Source organism: Phasianus colchicus, chromosome 3, assembly GCF_987193195.1.
Source record: "Phasianus colchicus chromosome 3, bPhaCol1.hap1.1, whole genome shotgun sequence".
Classification (NCBI taxonomy): domain Eukaryota; kingdom Metazoa; phylum Chordata; class Aves; order Galliformes; family Phasianidae; genus Phasianus; species Phasianus colchicus.
In genome coordinates this window covers 27,896,052-27,914,600 of record NC_143438.1, presented here as the reverse complement: position 1 = coordinate 27,914,600, position 18,549 = coordinate 27,896,052, and the positions used below count along the sequence as shown (strand labels likewise).

The 18,549-nt window shown below is 38.0% G+C and overlaps 1 protein-coding gene across 19 annotated transcripts in view; it reads left to right on the top strand.

Annotated features, from left to right (window-relative positions):
• COBL (cordon-bleu WH2 repeat protein) overlaps positions 1-18,549 on the top strand; it is a 167,450-nt gene that overhangs the window by 41,474 nt on the left and 107,427 nt on the right. For 11 of the 19 annotated variants that reach the window (XM_090137166.1, XM_090137183.1, XM_090137180.1 and 8 more), the window contains 6 exons: positions 3,847-4,053; positions 4,177-4,212; positions 11,369-11,579; positions 12,302-12,530; positions 14,684-14,728; positions 16,622-16,716. In XM_090137166.1, coding sequence (XP_089993292.1) covers positions 3,847-4,053; positions 4,177-4,212; positions 11,369-11,579; positions 12,302-12,530; positions 14,684-14,728; positions 16,622-16,716 — 823 coding nt within the window. The remainder of the gene's footprint in view (positions 1-3,846; positions 4,054-4,176; positions 4,213-11,368; positions 11,580-12,301; positions 12,531-14,683; positions 14,729-16,621; positions 16,717-18,549) is intronic. The other 8 variants (XM_090137173.1, XM_090137177.1, XM_090137185.1 and 5 more) reach the window with 3 other exon arrangements.

Here is an 18,549-nt window from a genome sequence, read left to right as displayed (position 1 = left end):
TTCCTGAAGTATGAGGTGCGTCTCATCATTCATATGTGTACAGGAGTGCAGTCACCTGAAAGTCGAGTCAGTAAAGTCACCTTTTTTTTTTTTCTTATCTCTGCATAGCATTGCCATCTTTGCCATGAAACTCCCTGAACCAATTTGGTTTGAAAGAGCGAACATGCTTTTTCAGCATGGGATTATAAAGTCAAGGTTGGATCTTGTTGCTTGATAGTTATATATTAATAAAGTATAGGTCCAAAGGGCTTGTGTTGCCTTGTCTTGAATTCCTTAATCTGGTGAAACTTTTCTTTGTTTCTGTTGCTTTTCTTCTGCAGGATGTACTACAGCTAAGCTGGGTGTTGCTCTGTTTGGTGGTTGTTTTTCCTTTTCCTGTTTCGGTGTTGTTGCTGAGAATGGTGCTGGTAGGTTGTTTACGTGTTCTGCCTGGTTATTTCATGGCAATATGCATTTTGTCAGCTCAGAAGAAAATGAAGTGAACTATGTCACTCCTTATTAGAAGTCACTGTATGTTGGTTTTAGGATCAGCTGCGTGTTACGGCTTTGTCTCTTTGTCTGGGTAGAAATGCAGACAGTGGTTGTGACTGTGAGTGAATCAGAGGTGTGAAATGTTCTTGCTTCTGACTGCAGCAGCTGGCTAATAGCAGCCAGTGGCTTAGCTGGTATCTCAATGTCGATCATAGGGAAGGTGTTTGCGAACAAAATTTGCTGCTAAGTCTAGTATAAATCTATCTCAGGCTAAGGTATGCAACTTCCTTCATTTTTTGTTAATACTTCTGGCATGTTATGTATGAAGCATGGAAAGTAAATGTGTTTAAAACAAGCTTTTAATTCATTCTTTTAAGTACATTTTAATGTTGTATTGTCCTTTGTGAGGATCGTGGCTATGACAGAAGTGAGTTGGGAAGCAGACACTTGCAGATCTGAGGAAGAGCTCAGGTTTTTGTTCGTAGACTGGCTCATTGAGCTGCTTTCTGCTCAAATGATGCAGAAATGTCTCAAAAAGAGTGTCTGGGAAGGGCAGATCTGTGCCACATATCACAATATAAGTGTGAACAGAACACTGGAACAGGCTGCTCAAAGAGGCTATGGGGTCTCCTTCTCTGAAGACATTCAAAACCCGCCTGGATGTGTTCCTGTGTGACATAATCTAGGTGTTCCTGCTTCAGCAGGAGGATTGGGCTAGGTGATCTTTTGAAGTCCCTTCCTATTCCTGACAGTCTGTGATTTGGTGAACTTGAAGGGAACCTGCTTCCACTGGGACAGTCGGATCTGTCACCTGTGAAAGTGTTGGAAAGCAGTTGCAGGGTTTCAGGAGAAAGTTCAAATGAGGTCACCTGAGCTGTTGCTAGGTTAACAGGGCTGTAGTAGGAATGCTTCCTGGATTCCTTTTTCCCATTTCTGTGAAGGAAACGGGTGTGTACTGTCCTTCCTGAACAAAAGACAAGAAAGGCTGTAGCATGTAAGACTCTGACTGCTCAGTGCCAAAAATAATATTCAGTGTTAGATGGAGGTAAAGTGAGCCTCACTGGTCAGCGTGTAACTGCATATTTTGGTGGTTCTGACTCCTGAATTACACCTGCAAGAGTAGCATTGTGCAAAGTCTGTAACTGCAGCACTGCAAGTAGAGAACGCTTAAGAAGTGACCAAGTAAAAATCACGTTCCCATTTCAGAGCTATGAATTGGTGTTAAGATGTCAGGTCCTGTTTGTTCAGTTTGAGAACTGAGAACCTTTATGTTACTGCTAAGGAATAACACTGACAGCACAATCCAAGCTTGTTCCCAGCTTTTTCATCAGCTTCAAAACTCAGTCATTTTTCATTTCTCCACTGACGCTTCAAGTCTCTTCAGTTTCAGCTGTTTCGAATTTCATGCTTACTGCTGTATTTCCTAGTTCGTTGTGAGGTGTGGAATTGACAAGTCCAGGTAAACCGTAATTAAACCAACCGGCTGTGCCAGGCTTGGGACACTTGCTGCTGCTGTTACTCCTGACCCTGTGGTAAACTGTCAGCAGTGCTGTGCTGGAGATTGTCCCCGACGTTTTAGGGAAGCATTAAAAACCAGAAACAAGCTTCACTTTGAATGATTTGTGCAAAGCTGTGTATAAGCTACTTACATTGATGCAGTTGGTGATATGAAGGGCAAGAGTTACGTAGTTTGTAAACTGATCTGAAGTCTGTCAGTGTTGCACTTGTTAAACTGAGTAATATTAATGACTTCATTGGCAAGAAACAGATTTATGCAAAACTGCCATGTCTCTCACCACCTGCTTACAAACAACTGTAGCTGGGCATAAAGAGATTTGAGCAAAGACAAACCAAGTTTCTTTTTTATTCTTCTCTGTAGACAAGTAAATAAATTAGGAGTTTGGTTCAGAATGGTATAGAAAGCCAAGGTAGTTTGCCAGACAGTAAAACCTTGAACTTCTTATCATCACCTCCATGACAGGAGAGTGGAAGCTGCAAGTTAGCAGTTGATGGCCTTAATGACTCATTGGGTGTGTGTAGGATAAAAAGGGAATGTTTAGAGAAAATGTCTCATAGAAAAAAAAAATGCTGTATGGTGGTAAGGATGGCAGTAGATCTCCCTGCTTATTTGTAGGGAAAGTTGTTTGTTATGCATGTAGGAGGTTAATTGAAGTATCAGCATCTTCATCGGTGTCCTAATGAAGAAGATGTAAGATTTTGAAATTTTTCTGAAATTTATTTTCTCTTGACCACAACTTTGCCCTTGTCTGATTGAACACTAAATCTTGCAGTCGTAGAGTACTTCTTTTGTGTTCTTCTTTTCTGGGTCTGTTTATGTTCTTTGCAGAATGAAAATGATGTATAGAATCATAATGTATGTTCTTCTTGCCACCCTAAAGACAGACAGATTAAAAAATTCAGTCATAAGTTTGAGTAATAATTTTTCAGTAAATATTTTATTGCCTTTTTCCATCTGTTGCACTGAAATCTGACTTAAATTAGGCAAAAAACAGTAGAAGTGACAGATATTAATATCAGAATAATTCATCTTAAACATATGCTTGGTATGAGGTCAGCTATTCAGAAGTTAACAGCGTAAAGCAGTTGCTTATCTACCACACTGCTTGCTAGTGAAGGAGACTTTGAGTCTGTGACAGATTTATCTTTCTGCAAATTATGTGGGTTGGTCGGTGCAAGCTGATGTTGCTTTTCTGTATGTAGCTCACAGCATGTGTGTCTTTGCTGGAGAATGAGCTCCCCTCGTGCTGCTTTCAAAGAGCTGTAGTCTCCCTGTGTTGGGTGGTAAGAAGTTGTATCGTTTGGGATTGAGCTTCTCATGGCCCTTTCTTATGAAGTACAATGAGCCAAATTTAATCCTACTCTCTAAGACAGAGAAAGAGACAATATTTCAACTAGAATAGTGCTGTGGAACCCAAACATTGCTGAATTAAAGATCATCCTAGCTCCACTCCTACTGCTCTAACTTGGAAGCATTCATTTACATAAATACAACTGTGTTTTGAATCAGGTCTGGACTGGACCCAGTTTTGATTCTCTATTCATAGAAATGTGCTTTGTACTTGACAGAAGAATGATTATTTTCATACCCTAATTGTGGAACTGATTCATACCTTGGGGCATGGAAAGCAAGCAGTACACGGATCATTAAAAAAATAATGCATTTTTAGAGAGGAAGAAGTAAAAAATAAAATGCAGCTCAATTGAAGAGTTTCGTGGTGAAGAAAAATGGCTTTTGCTGTAGGAACTTCTAGAAATTATCTGAGATTATGGCTGAAAGATATATTTTCTCATTAACACATACTTTAATTTGCTCGTGGAAAATTTTTAATTTTCTTCTTGCCTTTTTTTCTTAAGGAGAAGAATGAAAGCTCGTGCTCCTCCTCCACCAAACCAACCTTCTGCAGCCAGTAGAATTCACAGTGAGCCCAAGTCACCTGCAGAGACATCCGTAATTTCTGATCAGAGCCTTGTGAGCATGAAGGAGAATATGATAAATAGAATGGTGGATTTCACAGTCATTTTACCCAGTGGGGTGGAACAGAAGAGCACAGTACAAGGAAGGTAAGGCTTTGACTAGCTTCCTCCTTTTACAGCCCTCCATTCCCGGTAGAATAATTAATGACATCTGTGTCTCCTTTTTTAGGTTGACAAAGTTCCTCTGTCTTTCTTCTCCTTACATTTTAGGCATCTGCTGGACCAGAAAGTCCTGAAAGCCCATGTGTAAGGGACCCTTCTTATGAGAAAGGAAAGAACTAGCAGTTATTGTGTCACTGTGTTTCTTGTGAATGACCCTCAGCATACGTATGGGCCGCTGTCTTCTAACGCAGGGCTGCTGGGCTAGGCTTAGGCTGTGCTGGGTTATCTTCAAATACAGAGATACTGGTGCAGTACTGCTTGCAAACAGCATTTGCCAAGAAATGAGATCAGAAAATGAATGTTCCGTCAAATCGAGATCCTGTTTTCACAAATATATTACGTTTTCATAGCATCTGCTTGTTTTGGGGAAACATTTTCTGTATAAAAACATGTTGGATTTTCCATGGAAAGGGAAAGAGGTTCTCCTTGTCATTAGGTACTACCAAGGTCAGATACCAGAGTAGGAGGATGTATAGTTGCCTACTGATAAACCTGAGTCTGTGCTTATTTTACATCTATAAACTATGTGAGTTTATCTGCTTTCCTGTAAAACTTCATCTTGGTGTGATAATAGCTGTCTGTTCTATTTGTTGATTAGTGTATTCTGATGGCTGAGGAAGAAGTGTGCAGTGGCCAGTAGTTTCTGGTGCTTCGTTCTTTGTTCTGATTTCTTGCTGAAAATGGTGTTTGCTTAGCCACAGTTAGCTAGCAGTAACTTCTGTGACCCTAAAGCCAGAATGATATTGAAGGTCTGAAAAGAATGCAGTGCCCATCAGAGTTTTTTGAGTACACTTTTAGTGGTCAAAATTTTATGGCAGAGGATTGGATTTAATGAGAGAAAGAAATGAACAGGTCTAGAAACTAGGACAGGAAATGAAATTCACAGACCATGAGGTGACAAAATAAAAAACTAGTATTTCATTGGCAAATATAGCCATTTGGAGAGCTAATAAGAGGGAAATCATAGAATGTTTTGGGTTGGAAAGGACCTTTAATCTTTCTGCAGCATTTTGTATGGAGAGATATAAATGCTATATGAGTAGAAAAAGTTTTGTTTTTCCCTCAGGAAAAAAAAAAAAAGCAACAAAGACCAACCACTTCAAGATCATTACAAGAGCAGTGTTTCAGTGGGACCTTTTGAATAACATGCAAGTTAGAGGAGCAAAGAACAAAGGGAAGATCCCTGTACAATAAACAGTCTGTCTCAGGTGCTTCTTCTCACCTTCATTTCTCCTCCCTTGTGTTGAAGTCGAGTATTTTCATTATTGCCATTTTTAGTTTGTGTACTGAAACTTTGAGATGAGTGTTAAAATTAAACCTTAGACGTTTCATTAGGGCTGTTCCTCTGGTCTGTGTGAAGCTCTCAAGGCAATGAAAATGTCGTCTTCCTTGTTCTGTAGAATTGCTTGCTTTCCCCCCATGGACTGCATGTTGAGTCACCAGCACAGGTAGCAGTGAAACCACTGCTGACACTCCTCTGCTGACCTGAGTGTCATAGATGCCTTACATGGGCAGTGGGTCTTCTCCCACATCATGGCCATGAGCGCTGGGACTGGATGCTGCTGGCACGTGCCAGTCATGGGCAATTAGCTGTCAGAAGGGTAAGAGTTTGGAAGCCAAGGATTGGGTGCCTTACCCAAACAATTGATGAAATAGGAAGTAAGCACTGCCTAATGACCCCTGTAAGACAGTGTCCTCATGGGTGCTGCTATTCTTCCTCACCAGCAGATGATAAAATTTTCCACGTTAGCAGTGGTTACAGTTTACAGGATTTGGAATGCAAGCTTAAAATAAATTCCAAAAGCATTTGAAATTTTTAAAGGTTGGACTGACCTAAGTCTCCAGGTTTTGGTGAGAGTGCAGGTATTCTCATCTTTTTGTATGGCCTTGATATTGTTAACTGGGTGAAGTACAGAGATCATCAAAGGTAAACATTTAGTGAGAAGACAACAGACTAAAAAAAGCTTAGTTTAGTTTGGAACAAGTATGGGAGCTACTTCGGTTTGTACATTATTTTCCTCTTTTGCTCTTTTTAAGTATAGTGATACCATAGAAAGACATTTCAGAAAATTCTGCTATTGCTTATACTGTTGTAAATATTTAGTATTGTCATGGCCAACACTGGAACTGAATTCTTTAAAATTTGGTTTTGAATACTCTGGGAAAACAGCTTTTCTTTCATAGAAAAATTTGCAAATTCTTGCATCATAATAAAAAATGTTTGGATAATTTCAAGAATTTTCACAGAGCAATGAAGTACACTAGAGGATGTTAAAAAAAAATGTAACTGCTGTAGTCAATTAGTATCACTTAAAGTTATTATAAATGAACCAAATTAAGAGTTAAAATTATCTCTTTCAAATTGCTCATTGTATGTAAGCAAAGGGAGTATGTTGTCAATTTTACTTTGTTCTCTTTGTAGAAAGTTCTGCTAAATCTCAGCAGGAGGACAGAAAATTATCATTAAATTTCCTTGGAAGATAGTTCAAGAAAAAGAGAAAATGTGTGTTATTTAAAGATGCTTTATTAGAATCTGGAAATTTGAAGTAGCTTTATTTATAAAAATTAACAGCAGCTGACAGTCTCTCTCTTTTTTTTGCTGTCTTATAACAATTTATTTCAGCTTTTGGAAATGCATAGCACAGCGTAAGGGCGTTGAGTCCTTGAGGAGTGTGTGTAGCATTCAAATGGTATTTAAAAAAAAAAAAACTTTAAAAAAAAAAAAAAACTGATCCCTGTGAATTCTGTTGTAAAACGTGTAGAAGTTTTCATGCAGAACTGTTAGCCTTTCTATCTACCTGCGTATCCCCACACAATTACAAAATATCATCCATAACTAACCAGTATTTATGTTGTTCTATGAGGCCTGCATGAAGTCCTGAAAGGATAGATGGTGTTGCAGCAGATCCACACCAACTGTTAGCGGATCTGACAGAGGGAATGACTAAACATTTAGAGCATGATTGAAAAAGCTCACAAGAATTACCAGAAACCTTTCCTATTTGTAATTCTCACAAATTATGGGTAACCTGCAAATAGAGGGATCATGCATCTGTCTGCATTCATGCCAAGTGACACTGAAGAGGGCTTCCTGGTTAATGCAGATACAGACCTCTAGTGTCAGCAGCCTGATAAATCAGTAGTCCCATTCAGTAAATAATGGAGGACAGGTTGGTCTGCATGCGTTACTTGCAACAAAAAGCTGATATAGTCACAGAATATTTTCATATAATTTGCAGTGAGAGACTTAAGTGATAATAATTGTTGGCTTTAGCTCAATATGGAGAATGATGAAAGACTGAAGATGTGAAAGGCTTGACAAACCCAGTCTTCTGCCTCTTCTTGCTCTTCCTGATGAATATCCAGTATGGAAAATGAGAGCCAAACACTCCTCAGCAAAATAACAAAAGGAAAGCATTTATTAATATCTGTTTATCATGCTTTCCTGACTTACGATATAGTTTGCCTTCTTAGTTTACACATTTCTGGTTGTGTTGAAAAACAACTAGCCCTTACATGAGATGCCTGATCTGATTTGGAGCATGAGAAAATAGTAGTGACTGTTCTCTGATTTTTGGCTGCACATCATTAAAGCCTCAGACTTCAGCTCACGTTCTCTACACTACCATTTTTCTTTTACAGTCCATCATTGTAGATTCCTAATATGTGTTTGAAATTAACCTAAATAAAGAAAATTTTTTCCTCCAATTAGACTCTGTGAACGTCTGTAGCATGAAAGTAGAAGGGAGCAGGAGAGTCAATGTCATTCTGCAGAGTACAACTTTCTTATCATTTCCTAGATGTACAACATAGTATTTTTAAATAGAATATTCTGTGTGATCCCAGAGAGATTAGGCCAAGCCACATCCAAAAGAACTTGCTCTTTTTTCAGCCTCTGAAATTCTAGATGTCTTTGCTGCATCTTACTGGTAAACAGCTGTACACAAATGGTCCAATGTGGTCTTACTGAGTCAGGCTTCGGCCTGATAAGTATCTCTGACACAACAGTTAATCTTTACTTTCCAGACTTGATTTCAAATGTCAAACAGCTTAGTAGTACGACATCAGGATGAAGTTGAAATATTGTCCTTTGCTAAAAATAGTTGTTTGAACCATCTTGTCTGAATCATAAATTGGGTTCATTTTCCATTTTTACTTCTGTGCTCTTCTATTTGCTTATCAGTGATGAATGTTTAGCATCTGTCACATAGCATTTGGTCTCCACCCTAACTTCAGTTAAGTCTTGCTAAAAGGAGAAAGTGGTAAGTTTCTTAGCTGAACATTTGGGAATACAGAGGCATTTAATTTGTTTCAGCTTTAGAATTAGTCTTTTATGGTCCAACTTGCCTGGATTTCAAATTGTATTCTACCCTATCTCACAGTGAGGTTCAAGTACTGATACGTCTTGAAAAAGATTGAAGCAGGGAAAGGAGTGATGCTTTGCATCTTCCAAGAGCTGTATTCAGCTCAGGAGAAGTTATTTTAGAAAAAAGTCTAGGTTTTTAGTAGGTGATTCAGTACAATTTTTTTGGCTGTGCTTAATAGCTCTCTTCTGTATGTGCTACACGTACCGAGAAATAAACTTCCATTTTAAGTCAGTCTGAACAGTATTTTATTTGCTAAGAAAAATTTGTAGAGTTGGTGAAACTGAAGTCTGATAAAAGAGTAACCTTATTTCAAGGACTCCCAACTCTTAAATCTCTGGAAATATACGAATTTTAAATTTTGTTTGTTGAAAACCTCATGTAGTTTTTTATCCTTTTGAAGTTTTGTTCAAATGTTTTTCCCAAATTTACATTTTGGGAAAAGCATACTATGCACTTTGATACTCTTTCAAAAGCTTCAGAGATAGTGTTTAATTTCTACTCTTAAAAACAGTTGCATATTCTGAGCAGTATGAAACAGGATGGGATGCTTCAGACTTCATTAAATGTTCATTAACCTTCATTAACCTGCTCTGTAATCAACAATCAGGTGAAATCTCATGTTTAGATGGATTTTAAAATTGTTCATTATCTGGATGAATTTCTTCAACTCATGTGTTAGTCTGCAACTTATTTTCTGTAATGGCTGGTGAGGTTTCTAACCTTGAAATTGAGACACTATTACTATGTAACGTATTTCACAATTTTGCTGGAAAGTACTGAATTATAAACTGCTCTTTTGATGGAATATAGATTTGTATTTAAAAAAAAAAAAAGTGTTATTTGAGGGCAGGTTTCTTCGTGTGTTTTTTTTAGTGTTTAGAGTGATAAAAAAGACTTGAATGAATTATCACAATATGCACTACAGCAATACATTACCATTTCACTTTAAATAAAAATGCGTAGCAAATAGAACTGCTTGTGTTGTGGTTCTGCCAGGTTATTTTTTTTTTCTCTGAAACAATAGTAATAGGGCTGAGGGGAAAAAAAGCATGCAAATTTCACTTTAAAAGAAATGATTCTGTAAACAGACAAGCTGAGATCTTTATCAGACAGACTGACACTTTTAAAAAGGCTTACTACTGCACAGCATAATGAATGTTTATTTAAATATCAGAGTGTGTAGGATTTTCCTATAGCCTGGACTTAATATACATAAGTGTTTCTTTGGCTTGTTACATTTGAAGTAATAGTCATTGCAAAATAGAGGCATCTGCAGTTTGAGGATATCTCCAGAGTAAGGCATCTGAAAATGTCATGAAGTGACCTGGATACACATTTCTGTTTAGATACTCTTTATGTTAGCAGTTACCACAGTGATGTTTTTTTCTGATGCCTCCTGTATGTGTTAATGTTTTCCTCATTCAGTCTTCATCTGCTCACTCAGTTTCATTCTCTTCAGATGTGATCGTGTATTTCAAATGTTCAACGCATGTCACTTTCTCAGTTCACATTGCATAACTCAGTTAAACTTGAAATAGATAACTGTAAAGAAGGTCCTTGAACTATTTGTTATCTCTTACACAAGAGCCAGCGTTTATGTATGTTTTAGTCTGTTGCCTGTTAACAGGAGATTAGACTCGTTTTCCATTTTCATTGCATTTCTCTGTCATTAGCCATCCAGCATTCTTCAGTGACTTCTTGACCAGTTGCTGGCCAACAAGCATATACCTAGAAAGAAGGTGGGCATTCCCCAAGAGTAGTCTCCAGATACCAGCAGCTTGCAACTGAGGACAATTCTTGGGCTACAAATGCTAGTTAATAATCTGTGAAGGATCCTTTTCTTTTTCTTAGATTTTCTCTGCGTTTTGAATCTTTATACACTTTTCCAGTATGCACACTAGAAGTGTCAGTTCCTTTGGGAAATATGCTGTCTAAATGTTTAATTTTCAATAGAATAAAAATACTTTTTGTGTATTAGGGTCTTCAAGTAGTAAGGCCAGTAACTTTTTTGACTTTGGTTGTTTTGTTGATTGCAGATACAGTTTTATGAAATCAAAATTTTTCATAAACATTAGCAGTTTTAATAAACATGTTTTATCTGATCCTGGGTGGTATTTACTGGGAATGTTTAGTACATTGGTAGAGAAGAGCTTGCTGAGGTATGGAGAGACATAGCTTATTTCCATGGTATCAGACAGTATCAAGCTGCCTTACTCCTTGATTTATTACCTCTGCTTTGTGTCTTGGAGTAAGAGACAGGGATGACAGATTTCTTAAACCTGTGGTGTGGGAATCACATCTGTAATGAGAGGTCTTGATAAAGCAAATAATTGAAAACAGATATTTGTAGACTGGATTAATATTCTCACCAAAATAAATAAAGATGGGATGTTTTGTGCTTGAAAATATTACTGGTGTCAAACTGGGGAGGACAGTAGAAATTTCAGAATAATCTTTAAGCTGAAAAAATCCTGTCTATCTCTTGTTCCAGATTTGTGTTCCATTTTGATTTTCACTAAAATGATGGAGGTTACTGTACCTTGAATGAGTCATTTATTTGTATCTTGTCTTCACTTTTAAGAGCAAAGTTTGAGCTGGAGAATTTAATATATGCATTAGCAGAAAAGATGCACTTTGTCCACTTTAGGCTTATGTTTGTTAGTGTTATTATCAGCACTGTGGTCTGCCTCTAATATACTTAATTCCAGATGTTTTCATGTGATCTATGTAGCTTTTAAGAGCATCAGCACTGTTTCCTGCTTGTGACACATCCCCAGCTTGCACTGTATTTTTTTCTCTGATATTAAAACAGGAGTGAATTTTTTTGCAGATGTTTTTCTCTGTGCTAAGAGTGAATGTCTTCTTCCCTACAGTAAAGCTGTGATGGATCTTTTGGTTGATCTGTGCAGCCGGCATCACTTGAATCCATCCCAGTACAGTCTTGAATTGAAGTCTTTGGAAACTCAACAACCTTTGAGTTACAAACCAAACACTTTAATAGGAGCACTGGACGTACAGACAGTACTCCTGAAAGAGAAGGTTCCTGAAGAGAAGATAAAGAGACCTCTACCAAGGGGTCCTGAGGTCAGTACTGTGTAGCCCTAAAACAGTGACATAAAACATAATTTTGTTCTTATCACTTCAAGCAGTTTTTCCAGTCTTTGCATCTTTGGACCAGGTGGTGGAGGCTTGAGATTGACTATAACCTGCTGTACTAGTTTAGCTGATTTGCACATGGACTGGCTGCTGCCAGTCTGGACTGCAGCATTTACACAGAATTTTACGTTGCATGTGGTTGTTTAGATGGAAATTTGTTCTTTTGAAGGGTTTTGATCAAAGACCTAAATGAGAAAATCGACAGTGGTTGATAAAATGAGGTTTATGGGGTTGTGTATAAGTAAGTAGGGCTTTGGTAGTATTTTAATTGCAGTCTATATTAAAGATAAGGGAGAAGACTGATCATTAATAAACGCATTTCGAATATTGTGAGGATTCACAAGTAGCTATCTTCCAAATGTTAGTTCGCTGAAATTTTTATGGTGTTTTTTATAAATAGTGGCACAAAATTGATGGCTGCCTCTAATTCCTTTTCCTTATTTGCTCGCTTTCCTGACTGTCTCCTTAGAGACAAAAACATTCCAAGAATTTTTCTTTCATTAATAGTATTTTTCTGCAAGAAGTGCGCATCTGGGGTAAGGTTGCCAAAGAGAGATGAAGTCAATATGGAGGTCCCTAATGCCATTCTCATTGTAAGAGAGCATGGCCATTATAAAGTGAGGACTGAGCATTTGTACTTCTTTCTGCAGAAATCTGTGAGGCTGGTGGTAAATTACCTGAAGACACAGAAGGCAGTGGTTCGAGTCAGCCCGGATGTGCCTCTTCATAACATCATCCCAGCTATTTGTGAGAAGTGTGAAGTCAGTCAGGAGCACATTGTTCTTCTGCGAGACAGCATCACTGGGGAGGAGCTGGAGCTTACCAAATCCTTGGAGGAGCTGGGAATAAGCGAGCTGTATGCCTGGGACCGAAAAAGAGGTGAGCTACAACTGAAAGCAGTTCCTACCGGGTTAGATTAGGTGCCAACAGTTAGAAAGGCAACTGAAGAGCATTTTGGGGGGCTCAATCCAGAGAGTAGCAGCCAGGTCAGTGGTGTGCCCAGCCATCCCCAGCTGCTCTGGAGCCAATGCCAAGCTGTGCTGGCCCTAGCAGAGCACGCATTGGCCTAGGGCAGGGTAAAAGGAGGAGCTTTGTACCTCTCAGAGCTGCTGTTGGTACCAGTGCACGTCACCCAGAGGCCCGTCACTGACTTGTGCTGTGGGTCAAAGAGAAGGAAAGAGGAGACGTGCTGCCGTCATGGCAGCTGCGAAAGCTGAGAGGCAGAGACGACAGAGAAGGGTTTGTGGTGAACTAACTGTGAATGGATGCGGAGGTGGTTCCTCCAAGGAGCAAAGCTACTGATGATTTTGTGAAAAGCAGCTAAGAGGTATTAGTATTTAAAGTTTTATTTTCTTTCTTTTTTCTCCCTCCATTTCTGTTCTTGTAGACAGTATTGTAGTGGCAGCTGGAGCTTGAATTTCATCAGCCTTATTGTGTATTCAAAAAGCAGAAGTATGCTATGTGCTTTAAAGTATACGTTCTTTAAAAATACATATTGACAACTGCTGCTTCCTTTGAGATCAGAAAGTGATATTCATTAGCGCTGTCTCCTGCAGTTTGTCTCAATCAGTATCATTTCCAACACAGTGGCTGTCCTTACTTATTGTTTAGATAACGTCTTGTATGCATTGAGCAGCAGGCTTATTTTTTATTTATACAGTTATTTATTTATGTTGATGTTCTGTCTCTCCTTTCAAACTCCTTTAGTAAGTGACAGTTCTGCCTCGTTAAGAGCCAAATTTCAATGAATTTAGACTCTTAAGTAAACTAAATGTCTCCTTTTTCTTTGGATTGTCGGGATGCTCAAAAAGTGGCTGACAATGTGTCATAACTGAATTGTGTGTTTTTCTTTTTTCTTTAAAGACATGTTTACTGTAATTAAACTAAGCATTTTGGAGCAGCATATTGAAAATGCATAATATTCAACAAGAAATGCTCATCATACTACAGAAACAACATACAGAATAAGTTCCGTAGGCCTTAGTAAAACTCCTTTTTGTTTTTGTTTTTTTTTTTTAAATGAAGGTGGTCGTGTATTGGTGCTGTGTGGATCCTCAAGTCAAGGTTTAAAGAATGTGGTTACTCTGTATATTAAAAAACAATACTTCAGTCCTGAGATTACAGCAGAAAATCTGTAACATTTGATAGTGTACTGCTCTCAGCATCAGAAAAAAAAAAAAAATTATATATATATATATTCTTTTAACCTTTAAGCATGCCATTTCTCATCTTAGAATGATAGAACGGTGTAAAGGTTTGGGCTGGAAGGGACCTTAAAGCCCACCCAGTCACAGTCCCATGCCGTGGGCAGGGCTGCTACCCACCAGCTCAGCTGCCCAGGGCCCCTTCCAACCTAGCCTTGAGTGCTTCCAGGGATGGGGCACCACAGCTTCTATGGGCAGCCGTGCCAGTGCATTATGACAGTATTCTGTCGATCTTGCCTTCTTTGCCTTGCTCTTAGTCTGCACTGTGATGCTTTGTGAGAATAATGTTAAATACATATGCAAATTACTAAAGGTTCCCCTTTGTTCAAGCAGTTACCTCCCTTCTGTATTTTCACTCCCATGGAATAATCCCATTGCTCTACATAATAGTTGTTTTGTGGATTGTGCATGGAATAGGATGTCCAGGCTCATTAACTACGAGAAGGATTGGCAGATTTTTAAAGTACATTCTCGCTAGCTGTTTTTGTAAGAGCAGGTTCTAGAGAAACAAAATATTCATCTTCCTCTTCCTCCCTGAAATAAAATGCTGAAGGCAAAGTGTATTTAAAAGGCAAGCTCTGCTGCCACCTGCTAGCATACTTTGGTGTAGCAGCTGAAGCTGTCATGAGTGAATACAGAAGGAGCAAACTTTTTCTCAGCTAAGCAGCTTCTGGTAGGAACTCTGCATGCCTAGTACCAGGTAAGGTTTTGTTTCTACAGTCCTAGGAACACAAGTATTAGGAGTAGTGAATGAATACTGTGGCTTACTGAGCAATATTAAAACTTTAATATGTCTTCTCTTGTCCTTTCATTGCCTGCCTTTTCCAGTTCCTCCATCAAAAACTCAGTCTGAACCTTCTTTGAACTACAGAGGTACTGTACAGTGCTGCTGAGAGGAAATCTGCTTTTCCCTTGCTGTCGTTTAATGTGGTTCTGGGAGATGGGTTTTTTAACATTGTAGTGTAAAATGCTGGTGTGAAACAAGCTGTTGTCGTGATCTGTGTTGTCTTTTGGACCATGTTGTTTCCAGGGCCATGCTTTTTGTCAGAACAAACACACTTGTGTGCATAATTCTTCAGTAATTGCCACTAAATGCCAACAATTAACAAATCCTGTCAGTTAACTATTGTGTGGTGCAGTATGCTTCAAGTGTTTTAGATTCCAACTTTTTACAGAAGCAGAGGCAGAGTTCTGTGAGATCTTTCACTAGCTGTAATTTATTTGTAATGAAGCATTTTAATATCAAACTGAAATGTGTGCATACACATTGCATAACTGGGTAGATGCTGACTTCTGAATTGCAACAATAGACATGATTTCATTAGATTACATTTGTGCTTCTGCTTCTTGCTAACAGAAAAATGTATGTTCAGTATATCCTTTTCCCCTACTGAGTCTTTATATAACATTGTTAATTATCCTCTAGAAAGGTGTGCTTGACTTGTTACATCATTGTGTTACCAGTAAACACAATGCAATGAAAATAAAGCAGTGGATAACTTCTATAAACTTTCAGGATTGAAGTCCATCTCCAGCAGACATTGACAGCCGTGGAGAAGATATCACTAATGGCCTGCTGGCTCTTGGCTTCACTGAAGCCAGTGATTTTCCTGCTAACTCCTATGTCATGTGCGCTGTGGCTTAGTCTTACACAGAGCATCACACTAGAGTGTGTAGCTATTTCTAAATTTCTATTTATTTAAGAAATATTATCCAGATTCCTTGTTGTTTTGAGATGATATGCGGGGTTAGAATCCCAGTTTGCATTTCCATCAAACTGTTGATGATCAGCAGTTACTGACATGGCTTATGCTAGCCTTTAGTCATTACTGCTTGTTTTTGAATAGATGAGCAAGGGAATCATGATCCATATCCAATTGTAGCCCAGCCCTGAGCAAAAAAAAAAGAAAAAAGGAGTTTCTGGTGAATAAGCTTTGACATTATTTGAAGACGGTAATAATTTTTGTCTTTTTATTTCTTAGTTTGTTTGCTGGGGAGTTGCAGCCTTTCTTAAGGATAGTTTCTTCCTGCATTCCTAGTGGTTCACTACCTTCACTCTTCCGCCTTGCTTTGGACTACTGTATGTGCTTAACACCTTCTAACAGCTGAAATTACTGATGTGCAAAGTGATCCTTCATGAAAATCATGTGCTATGTGTGAAAAGCAAGTCAATTCACAGGAATTCTGGGATGAGGGTTTCTTGTGAAGTAGACCTTTAATTTTTGGCAAGAAACAAGCCATTTTGTACACTTACTAATTGTTGTTAAATAAGTATTTTCAAGAGAATGTAACTTTTTTTTTTTTTCAAACTCTTTGTGCTAGTGATGTTCTTGAAAGCAGAGGGAAATCTCTAGTGGTAGGCAGTAGCCATTAAAAATACAGTAGTGTTTTACAGTCTGTATATTGAATGTCAAACTAACGGTTGTTCTCTGTAATGTGTGACCTTATCACATTGCTTATCCAACTCAACTAGTGTTGGGAAAGTTGAAGGGAGACAGAGTGATCACAGAGTCCTGAGAGTCACTAAATTGTGATTGAAAACTTACCAAAATTTATGACATTATTCCAATTCCCTTCTCTAGATTTTGGAACAAACTCAGAGCAAAGGATTGTCTGATGAAAAATAAAGTGCAGGATCTGGCATTTACTCAGATAATGCAGTTCATAAAATCTCTAACTCATAAAAGTACAGCATTAACCCTGGATGTGTTAAAATACTGATAATTGTTTCAGAAATGTAAAAATATTCTATTATAATTATTTCAGAGCCAAGTCGAAGTGTTTCACTAAGCAATGATGCAATAGAGAAAGAAAAGAAAGGATTTCTGGGATTTTTCAAAGCTAACAGAAGCAACAGCAAGGTAAGTGTTCATCAATTTATTGCTTTGCTAAAGAAAATCCATTTCTTTACATGTATATTTTGCCTGTGAGTACTAGGGTTTGTTTGTCATTGTTGATTTTGATTAATGTTGATTCTTTTTATTTTTCCAAGGAGTCATTTTTCAGAAGATGTGTTAACTGTGGTTAATCAATACAGATGGAGATTTGAGCTTGTTACCTTTTAGTCCACTTAGTAGTGCATAGATTGAAGGGGAAAAAAATAAACATTTATGAAGGGAGTGATGTAATATAGAACACATTAGATGTTTCTAACTCTTCTGTGCATGTGTGACACTGTCTTAAAGCATGTATATCCACAATAAGGTATGTGCAGACTTACAGATGGTAATAATGCAACAGCAAGACTGATGACTCAAAAATAACTTGCTGTACTAAAAGGAATAATATACACTCAAGGATCAGTGTCTGCTACAGTGCATGTCAGGCATTTTTAAACTTTCAGAAGGGAAAGTGGATGTAAAAAACTTCCTTAAACTAAGCTCAAGATACTGTTACAGTTGCTAAATCTAGATAACTTTAAACAGTTATAGAAGACGCAACAGTATCCTTGTAAGGGGAAAACTGGAAAGTAGTGTTTATGCATTCTATGTATTTTAGAGATTTAGAATTTCTTGATGTTTTATGAAAAACATGCGCTCCTCATTACAGAAATTAAATACAGAAAATTGTCTCACTCGAGCATATGCAGAGAACATATTTTCTTTTGTCTGAGTTAAAGACCCAAGGCTTTTGCAGTGGAATTGGATGACCTGGTCTAAGTAACATTTGCTTTGTTGATTGACTGATATTACAGTTCCAATCTTGTTTCTAAAACTGTGTAAGCTTTCCAGAATCTTTCAGTTCTCACCATTTTTCATTATGATCAAATTTGGAGTTATTTTGCCAGGCAGTGGCTTCCAATATCAACACTGGGAATTACCATATTGAAATATCTGATCTGACATGGATCCTGAGCTATTCTTAATGTTGTTTAAAGTACGCAGCAGAGCTATATCTTATGGGAAACTAAGTTTTGGTGTTTTTATCCTGTATAAGCAAGTATTTCCCATTTAGTATGGGAACAAAAGCACAACTTAAGCAATAATGCTGCATCTGCTTGGAAGAATCTAATTCACAAGCAAGCTCAGCATGAACTCCAAGGGCATACCATGGCACTGCAGTTCCTCTGGAGGAACTGAACATAGCATGTTTACTGCATGGTAGTTGGTCACAGAATGACCCGGATTGGAAGGGACCTCAAGGATCATGAATCTCCATCTGTTTCCATGTTACTGAACTTCAGTATGAAATGTGTGCTCTCGGAGTTGTAATTCCAGAAGCAGATCAGATTTAGCTTGTAAAATAATTGCACTTGCAACATTGGAAAACGTTGCTGTGAAACGTGGCAGTGCTCTGGTTACTGCAGTGGGTTTCTCACAGCTAAGATTACAAGTTTATTATGCTTCTATACCGCACCTCTCTTCCAACTCTCTTTTTCATACCTGTTAAAAAATAAGAGGTCATAGCCTGAGGCTTTTAAAACATATATTTTAATAGATGTTAAAAATATTGAAAGTCTATTAATAATCTGCAAGTAATTTTTGTTCTGAGAGATGGTGGGAAGTGCAGAAACAAATATGAAGAAAAAGTTTCAGAATCTGAGATGAAGCTTTAAGTCTTGCTGCTAGTTCTGACAAGTTAATTGATTTTTCCTAATGGTTTCCCTATTGGACTCTTGTTTTCAATATAAGAGTAGAAGAAGAGAGATTTCTCTACCATTTTGTTTAGAGCTGCAAGGAGATCATTGTTACATT